The 9,918-nt window shown below is 41.0% G+C and overlaps 1 protein-coding gene across 2 annotated transcripts; it reads left to right on the top strand.

Moving 5' to 3' along the window:
* Window positions 1–256: 256 nt before the first annotated feature.
* Window positions 257–9,637, top strand: LOC307074980 (torsin-1A-like). 2 transcript variants are annotated; one of them, XM_079735431.1, is made up of 5 exons: window positions 257–598; window positions 1,449–1,714; window positions 1,814–1,989; window positions 3,280–3,407; window positions 8,405–9,637. In XM_079735431.1, exons 1-5 carry the CDS (start codon window positions 406–408, stop codon window positions 8,647–8,649), a joined length of 1,008 nt encoding a protein of 335 aa, XP_079591557.1. In that variant the 5' UTR covers window positions 257–405; the 3' UTR covers window positions 8,650–9,637. The 2 variants fall into 2 exon arrangements, with proteins under 2 accessions (XP_079591557.1, XP_079591558.1); XM_079735432.1 differs by lacking the exon at window positions 257–598 and adding an exon at window positions 898–1,189.
* The last annotated feature ends 281 nt before the right edge of the window (window positions 9,638–9,918 follow it).

Below are 9,918 nucleotides of genomic sequence, written 5' to 3'. Positions count from 1 at the left end.
AAAGCCTCCCATGTCCCATGCAGTTAAATTGGCTCAACTTGTGACCAATCAATATCAATTGGTAATTGATAATTCGTTGATTGCTCGCTGCTGTACTGCAATTTCTTTAGGGCAATAAATGGATAAAGGAGGACTGTAGTCATTCACTGACGGTTTATTTTTTATTATTATATTATATAAAAAAAAGAATACAATAAATTGGCATGAGCCCAGTGGAGACTTCAAATCTAAACGAGCGTGCGGCCGGAAGTACCTTTGGACCGCGGCGGCGCGCCTGACAACCCAACAAACAACAGCGGTGATCTGGTGTCAAGACGCTCTCTCAACCCGGGACTTCGACTTCTGCCCTGGTAGCCGGAATACCCCAAAGTGTCATGCGACTCAAGTCATCGACTGCATGTTGACATGAACTCCAGACAGCACCAGACGCTTCTGCTGCTGATGTTGGTGTGCGGCGGCGGGGCCATCGAGATCATCAGCACGGGCATCGCCGTCGGCATGGCAGCCGCGCTCACCGGCTTCCTAGCCAGCTATCCCAACATCTTCTACTATTTCCACGAATGTTGTCGAGCGGAATGGATTTCCTTCAACAAAACTGGTACGATTAAACCACCGATAAGTAGCTCCCTCATACCTAACGCTGAAGTCTGATCGTCTGTGCTAAGTTACTGTTACTAAGTACATGTACCACTGTCCAGGGTGTACGGTAGTAGCTGGAAGCTCGGTTCAACAAGATGTCGTTTGGGGATAATGTATGTGTTAAATGAATACTCTAGGTCGGGAAAGGTTAACCGAAAGCAGTAACGTCGCGTTGGCTTAAAGTAACTTTTATCATCGGTCGCTAACGGGTGACGTCTGCGTCGCGGATGAATTACGTAATCTACGTAATATTGGAAAGTGCTTGTGAGCGGTGCGGTGGGGCGATGTGCGGTTGTTTAACGCTTCCTCTCTCCCGTGTTTTTATTGATGTGAATTTATTAGCTCACTAATGTGCGTCGTTAAGAGAGAGTGACGATGGGAACGACGTGCAGAGCCTTGCTCGTGTTTTTTTTAACTGCACACCTCGTGAACGCCTTCGAGCCGATCACAACAACGATAGCTGTAGGGGTTACCGCCGCTCTGGGCCGCACAATATACAATTACTTCCATGAGAGCTGCGATCCGAAATGGGTACAGTTGAATGCAACAGGTGAGAACTGTGCAATTACCGTTTGCGGTTCAGATGGATCCCTAGTACCGAGTCAACAGCGGGCTTTGTTGTGGAATAACATGTAGAGTTAGGCCTAGTGGAACGACAACAATCACGAGTGCATATCCGACCAATCCGATCTTACCTTGCATAATATATGGTTAGAAATGGCTATACATTTAGAAATGATTGCATGATGTGCAACCCGAGACGTTGTGTTGAAAAGGCGCAATTCAAAAATTTTTACTTTCACTTTCAGGTTTGCGGGCAGACCTGGAAAGCCAACTGTTCGGTCAGCATATAGCTTCTCGAATTATTCTGAAAGCTGTGACTGGATTCATGAACAATAACAACCCGAAGAAGCCTCTGGTCCTCTCTCTCCATGGGTGGACTGGCACGGGGAAGAATTTCGTCAGTCAGCTTATTGCAGATAACCTCTACAAGAAGGGGATGGACAGCAGCTTTGTCCACATATTTACCTCTGAACTCCATTTCCCGCATGCAAGCCAAGTTGAGACATATAAGGTAGTCCAAGATTGAATTTTATTTAAATACAACCTGCTAATACTAGTTGATTGGTGCATGTTGTCCATTCTCTAATAGCGGTCTCCCGTTCCTCCACAGTCTCAGTTACAGCATTGGATCAGAGGAAATGTTACCAACTGTGCCCATTCCATGTTCGTCTTTGATGAGATGGACAAGATGCATCCTGGCCTGATTGACAGCATAAAGCCATTTGTGGACTACTATGAAAAGCTGGATGGTGTGTCATATCGGAAAGCCATCTTCATCTTCCTCAGGTGACTACAGCGTTCTGGCACAGATTGGCTGCCAAGCATCACCCAAGTGGGTGCTACACACTGGTCGTTGTCAGTTAGGTCCCCCTTTCACTGTTAAGCGTCTTTGAGTGTCTAGAAAAGTGCTATATAAATTATTATTATTATTACAGACATTTTTTGTTTAGAGTTATACTCCAAATAATATATACACAACAAAGATGGATGAACTTTATGGAAACTGATGACATGTGAGGCATCAAATGAGTGCCATTGCCTAGAGTCCGATTTAAATGACTGCGACGCGAGGGTGAGGCAGCTTGTCAAAGAGAGGAAGACATTCATCATTCATCTCGAACGTACGCTAACGTATTCAAGTCCGTCGGTGTCCATGGCATACTAGTTAAGGAGTTGGACTGGTAACCGGAGGGTGGCCAGTTTGAATCCCAACCGGTAGGCCAAATATGTGGACGGGGGAGTAGTGCAGTACTCTCCTATGTCCTCATCCACCTCCACGGATGAGGTGCAAGGTGCAAGCAAAGCCCCTGAAACCCCCAACTGCTCCCGGGGCGGTGCACTGCAGCTGCCCACTGCTCCGGGATGCCGGTGTGCCCCCATGATTGTGGACCTCTGACAAGGTCCCTCCTCTATGTGTTCACCGGTTCCCGGATGGGTCCAAAGCAGAAAAAGAAATTCCCCCAAAAAGGGACAATAAAGGATAACTTAACTTAAATCTCGCCCCTCTCGCCTTAGCCTACCTGTGAAAACAAAATACTTTTCTCAGGTCACACCTCAATAAAATCTATATGCAAGTTAACTGTTTTATCAACAATGTGTGTTATAAATCGTGTTATAAAAGACGAATGGAATACTCATGCTGTATAGCCTAAAATCGACTTTGGTGTGACTGTTTGTGTACAGTCATTCAACTCAATGATTTGGTATTTGTCGTGTTTAAAAAAATCAAACAACAATCGTGTTCAATGTATAATGACCATGCGTTAGTCAGTGCTCTCTATCACCAAGGACAGCCAGCTAATTATATTTTTGTGAGGTGTAGGCGTAATTCATCTTCTCCTATAGATCACTTTGTTTTAAGTCTTGATATACTAAGTGAACAAACATTTGTACGCAAATATAAATTGCTGGCCGCCTGCTGCACCATCTGATCTGCGCGCCTCGTCCGTTTAGGGGAAACACTGCTGTACTCTTTTACTATGTTTGCAAAATCAAGCTGGATAAATGGCTGGACAATCGATCTATCTACTTTCGAGCACATGGGAGTTGACTTAACATTTCTGATGTTCCTGATAGTAATGCTGGGGGACAGAGTATCACGGACACCACCTTGGATTTCTGGAAAACGGGAAAAGACAGAGAGGAACTTGAGCTGAAGGATGTAGAGATGTCCCTCTCTCTGGCTGTGTTCAACAACAAGAATAGTGAGTATGATGTCATGTTTCCCGACGAGACTTGGTGGGCCGTATAAATTACGACGTTCGATGTAAGAAATGCTTGCAGTGACTCGCAGAAGAGAAACCATATCGTCAAACAGCTCCTCCTAGCATCACAATAGAGTGGCGAAGTCACGCCCCTTCTGGTATAGCCCATAGCCCATTTCAATGGAGAGAAAGTAATTATTTTCTGGTCCCAGTCTTTATATGCCCTGGATTACACATATGTTGTTTGTGGATTTAAATGATAATTTTTCATGTCAAGAGTTTGACCGTTTATTGTGCAATTGTTCAGTTAAAGGCTTTAGAGATAACACTGAGAAAGACTACATGTCTCGTATGTGACGTCATGCTCCCTGCGACTGGCGTGGACAAGACCGACAATCTCCCCATCGGCATAACTGAAACTCTCCACATGCCCCGACTTAAAATAGTTTTCACCTCTTTCGATGCTTTTATTTTCCCCTTGGAAAAAAGCGGTGAAGTGGAGCAGAGAGATCGCCTGTGTCTGTACCGAAGTTCCAAGTGCGGGTGGTGACGTACATCATTCGCGTCGACAGCAGCGAAGAGCTGAAGTTCTCAAAGCGGCCTCACACAAAACCATTATCAAACTTCTTCACGAAAATGTTTAGTTTTCTTTGCATGAAAAATTATCATTTCAATCCATTCACATTTTTCGATCTCGTAGGTCCCATGGGCAATACCGGAAGGGGCGTGACTTTGCCACTCTATAACTGCCATTAGCATGCCTTAGAGAGCTATAAATTGCATTTTGTGTGAACCTTCCTTTTAAGTGCTTTGCGAAGCCATACCACCAAGGAATATTTGTCAGGTTTCCAAGCGTTTATCCAAATATTCTGTGAAGAAAAAGTCCCTTCATAGTGTGCATCTCTCACTGCCTGTAAACATAGCAGGTGGAGACCACTGCCTCACAATCAGGTTTGTAACAACTGATGGTTTAGTAAAGTGGTTCAATTGGTAAATTGTATTCAATAACGCACAACAACAATATTAGGGCAATGGGTTTGGAATCCACTCATCAGTCTGGGTTTCACTTTGTTACGGCAGAGCTTCAATGCAGCATAAAGGTTTCCCCACCACACACGAGTTCCAAGTATGAGCGTTGGCCTACATCCAGCGATCACAAAGCAAATAGGTGGTTTTAACATGGTGCAAAGGTAACACTTGTGTCACTTAGAACTAGAAAATTACGCTACTGGGCCAGTCATAAGTTTGTGGGGAGGGGTTTATAATAAATCTGGCAGTTTACTTAAATACGAAAAGATTAAATATTAAATAGATCAATAAATAGATAGGAAAATGAAATAAATAAATATTTGCAATAAAAATATACATAAATATTGTTAAAACCCTTTTAAGAATCCCTTTTCCTTTTGAATATGTTCAGGTATTAAATGCTGCTCAATAAATATCAAGTATTAAATAAATGTACTATAACATAGAGTTTGTACAACTATATTTGTTCTGCTAAATAAATATATTAAATAAATGTTATATTACATAAATATTAAACAAATTTTATATTAAAGAGTTTTTACAACTATATTCTATTTGTTTTGTTCTAGTTTGGGATCTTTTCCTATATATTTCCTTTTTACAGGTGATTATGAAAAGTAAAATACGATCAAAATGTGTATACATTCAACTGTGTATACAAATGTGAATGCAAACAATAACAATCTAATATCTTTCCAGCAATATTTCAATGTTCAATTGTTCAATGTTCATGGTTCAATGTCCAATGGTCAAACCGTATTGATAATTCGGCTTGTGTGGATTCCTTTGGGTAGGCTCTTTGGGTTGTTGGATAAGCTCGCCATCAAAGTTCGGTTCAAGTGAAGTCCTACGTTTGTGTGTGCTGTCCCACGGCAACACAGACATGGTTCTTGAATCTTTTCAGGGTTTAAAAAAACCTGACCTGCATCACAGGCCATACATAAAATAAATAACACAGTTCACAGATCACCGATAGAAATTCTCTCTCGCTTTTTGGCTATGGCGGAGGAATGCTATTTCTCTCGACGCAGACTGTATAACCATGGTAACATAAAACTAACAGACACTTGACCATATAATAATTCACGAACGTAAAACAATAGAGACCAAAAAACTTTTCCCTTTGTAACATAAAACATATATAACATAAAGTCATACATAAAAAAACATAAATATTTTCCAAACTGAGTTGACTTAGTTGTGACGGTTTATATCACTGTACCTTCATTCAACCCGGTGTACCGGTAGTCTCAAATTATGTTAAAACTCAACAAAACAGTCTTTCAGCGCTCGTTTTTCGATAGACGCGAGGTTGTTGTATAAACAGACTCGACTTAAGATTGAAAAAGACAAATTATAATATCAATTATACTGTTAAGTTTTAGTTTTACTGTCAGGTGCCTCTGATTTTGTATCTGAATCATTTAACGGTTCTTCAAGCTGGTGTCTGCTACAATTGGCTTGTGAGCAGAAAGGCGTCTTATAGGGGCAGTGACGTTGTTAAAGGGGTGAAAAAACTTCTAGATATTTTAATATATTAAATTTAGTGCTGTCAAGCCATTAAAATATTTAATCGCATTAATGTCATAGTTAAATTGCGATTAATTGCAATTTTTTTTTATATTCTAAATATCCGTTGATTTCGTGCTGCTAGCCTTTTAGTGAGATCATAGAGTGTAGAGAAGGACAGCAATACAATATTTTTGGTAAGATGGATATAAGAAGAGAGACCCGCAGTGATTTCAACCCGGTCCACTTGGCATTGGGTAGGTGCATGACAGTGGTAGGCCTACCATAAAATTTCAATAGCCCAGGCTTTTATTTGTTTCAATCACTGAACTTTCGAACAAAGCTCTTGTTCAGCAAAGAAGGGAAATACTATAACATTTATTGTTTAAACCAGTATGAATATTCCTACCGTACGTAGGCCTATACACATTACCAGGCTATCGAATAATGCCTACACACACACACATACACACACACACACGTACGTGGCGGAGTGGTAATCAGGAGAGTCGTGAGTATTCCCAGTGGGCCATTAACGTTTCGGGGCTGCCGGGCTGATTACTGCGGGATAACAATATTGCGTTTATAAGAGTTCCTTGCAGCGCCTTCCGGCAGCCTGAGCTGTGCGCCCGCAACCTCTCAGACGCAACAGTCACTCACAAACGGTCAACGTCGCAACCAAGTCGATTTTGTCTAGAGGGGAGTAACTGAGCGGCCCCTCCCGAAGTGGTACAGCCCAGGTTGGCCTTGAACTGCGATTGGTCAGAAAGACGTAACAGCTAATGACATCATTGAACTCTCGTGCAGGCTCGAACAGAGTGACACACAAACACACACACACACTTTTTGGAAGTTTTTCACCCGCTCCGTATCCTTGCTTGCCCCAACAATTTTGTGTGGCGTGCTTGTTTTGTTTCCGGTGTAGCTTGATCCGGTATGGTGTTGCAGTTTTTCTAACGTGACTAGTTGTTGCTGGACAGCAGGTGAAAATACTACAACGTTTGCCAAGCCAAAAGAGCGTTAATCGCGCAATAATAAAATGAACGCCGTTGAAATTGGTTTGCATTAACGCCGTTAATAACGCGTATTTAATATATATTTAATATATATTATATAATATTTAAGACTCAATTTGAGCTATGGGTTACACAAACGTAAAAGTTCTGAATAAATACCACGGCAGGAGTGTTGGCATTTCCCCAGTGATAAAACACAGTGGGGGACGGATTGCCATAAAATAAAAATCATCCTGATCTATTCATGTTTACGAAATAACCAACAAATTATTAGTAAATAGAGCTTTTTGGACTCATTTGAACATTGCTTAATACTGCTTAATACTTTACATTATTAAAACCATTAACGCTCCGCGTGCCAGGGGGATTAATGGCTTGCGTTTCCTCTCAATGAACGGCAGCTGTCAAAGTGCTATCGGAATATTTAAAAAGTTTGAATATCCAGAACTAACGAATGATACTTCGTTCATTCCATATTTTTCTGATGATGGCTGCCATTGCCTAACTGAAGCAGTTTTGGACGTCTAGCGCCCGTACATGTATATTTAATCACTGGGATATTCAGACTAAATGTAACTTAGCCTTGTACCAACACTCAAATATTCATTGACGATTAAAAAACATCAACCTAGTTTGTACTTATATTTTTTCTGAATTGAGACCTGAATACCTTGCTAATGAACGAATATCTGAATATTCATCTCAGCCCTAGAAATGAGCTGCTAATATGACAAGCTGGGTAGAATTGCTTAATTGAATTAGAAAACGTACAGGTAACCGGTGTAGGTTCCACCAAGTAAACGCAGTGCTTACTTTTGTGGGAGGTTTCGCTAAACACTCTTCAGCAGAATGGTTACTTAGAACTCATAAAAAATAACTGTTTTACTGATTCGAGTATTTGAGTTTTAAAAATGATAACCCTAAATAATCGAATACACACTCTGCATTCATGCCGTCATTTGCCACACCGCCTTTTTCACCACACAGCGGACGGAGTGCATCCTGAAATTAGTGCCGTATGTACTGAATCAATAATCAATTTTGAACTATTTTGAATTGAAGTGATTTTGTATCCCATTATGATCCCTGGAATCAAATTGAGTCATGAGATACCGAAAGATCAAACCCCCTAGGAGGAACCACTGCGAGTGGGAGAAAGACATGCATTAAGACAGATCAGGAGTTGAGTTGACCCTTTCAGACTTTAATCAAATAACTCCCTTGCATCGCAAATGCAGTCTCTTCCCCTTCTGTTTGCATTGACCATCTCATTAATTTGACCTTTGCATGTCTCACGGGCGAGTCTCTTAAACCTTAAGGTCAAAACGTTGGGGCGATGACCCTCCAAACTATTCCAGATTGGATTAGTATTGTGGGAAAGGCTTTTTTTTTCCATCTTCACTGATTCTTTAAACGACTAACACTTCTCGTGACTTTGTGCAGGTGGATTGTGGCATACCAATCTGATAGACAAGAACCTGGTGGACTTCTTTGTCCCCTTCTTGCCCCTGGAGTACCGGCACGTTGTTCAGTGTGCCATGGCTGAGATGGAAGCCAGGGGCCTACCTCCAAACCCTGATTTGGCCAACCAAGTGGCCAACGAGTTAACCTACTTCCCCAAGACTGACCGAGTCTTCTCTGTCAAGGGCTGCAAGACGATAGAGAGCAAGCTGGACTACTATCTATAATAAAATCACCTTGGTGATTGATTGTGGTTTGGATTGTGCTTGGTAATTCTCGCAGTTCCTCTTCAAGGATCAAACGACTAGGTCTTATGTAGAGGAGGGGATTCGAGTTGAGGGCGACGGCATCAGGCTGCTCTCTAAAGAATGAACTTGATGATCGCTGATCACAGAACACAGGAGAATATGAAAAGATTGTGTCGGCTCTTTTCTACATGCAGTCCTATGTGAAATCAAGAGATGGTCTGATAATTGATCATACCTTTTGTCTGAACTGCATGAAAGGTATCGGAACTACATTAAGTGAAAACAGTAATTGTGATCTTTTGCAATTGAACAAGAAGATAAAATACTTGGAAAGTATGTTTCAGGAAACCACCAATTGTAGAAATGTTTGCCATCGCGCCTTAACTGGATATCTCATGTTTTTTACACCCATGAAAATAGTTTTGATTTTCAAACTATTTCATGTTTTTTCATTTAAGCCACAGAAAGAATTATCTACACTATTGATGGGAACACAATGTCTTCTGTTCTAACTGCAATTGAACATTCTCATGTTATTATAAAAAATATATTATGGGGTTTGTTGCATCATGTCCACGGTTTCTAAAATGCACCATCACAGTCAGTGTATATGTTGTTTTAGAAGAATATCCGACACATTTTTATACCAACATCTTGCGCCATTGGGTATCATTCAAGAGACTATTTACAGTGCCCTTGTGACAGCAAATCGTGTTTCATGAATTTAGGGGTGAATTTATGAGTAACTGTATATAACTAAGTTATATTGCACTGTATAATTTAGAAGTTTGATTACAATACATAATCTGGTGGGGGGGATAAAGGAGGTCTTCCTCTTATACCCAAATAGACCTATCTTCATCTTCAAATGTGTAATTCAATGATGACTTAAAGTTTTTGAAAACTGTCCTTCGTTTTGAAGCAAATTGGGATCAGTTTAAAAAATTAAATTGTCTTTTTCAACTGACCGCCACTGTATTTACTGTGCCTTATTGTAGCTCTAATAACCTCCTTCAGTGCATAAGAGAAAGGTTTCAGGGCTGTGGGAGTTGCTGGTCTGTTTCCACACAAATCGGGAGAATATTTATGTCGGTTACCACTGACCCACAGCAAGCACTATACAATTCAATATTTTGAATTTAATCCATTGGTTTAAAGATAATTATGTAAGAATATGGATTAGGGGTGCAACGGATCACAAAACTCACGGTTCGGATCGTGTCACGGTTTTTGAGTCACGGGTCGGAT

The sequence above is a fragment of the Pollachius pollachius genome (genome assembly GCF_949987615.1).
Source record: "Pollachius pollachius genome assembly, chromosome: 4".
NCBI lineage: Eukaryota > Metazoa > Chordata > Actinopteri > Gadiformes > Gadidae > Pollachius > Pollachius pollachius.
The sequence above is the reverse complement of the archived record's forward strand: the minus strand, read 5'-3'. Positions and strand labels throughout refer to the sequence as shown.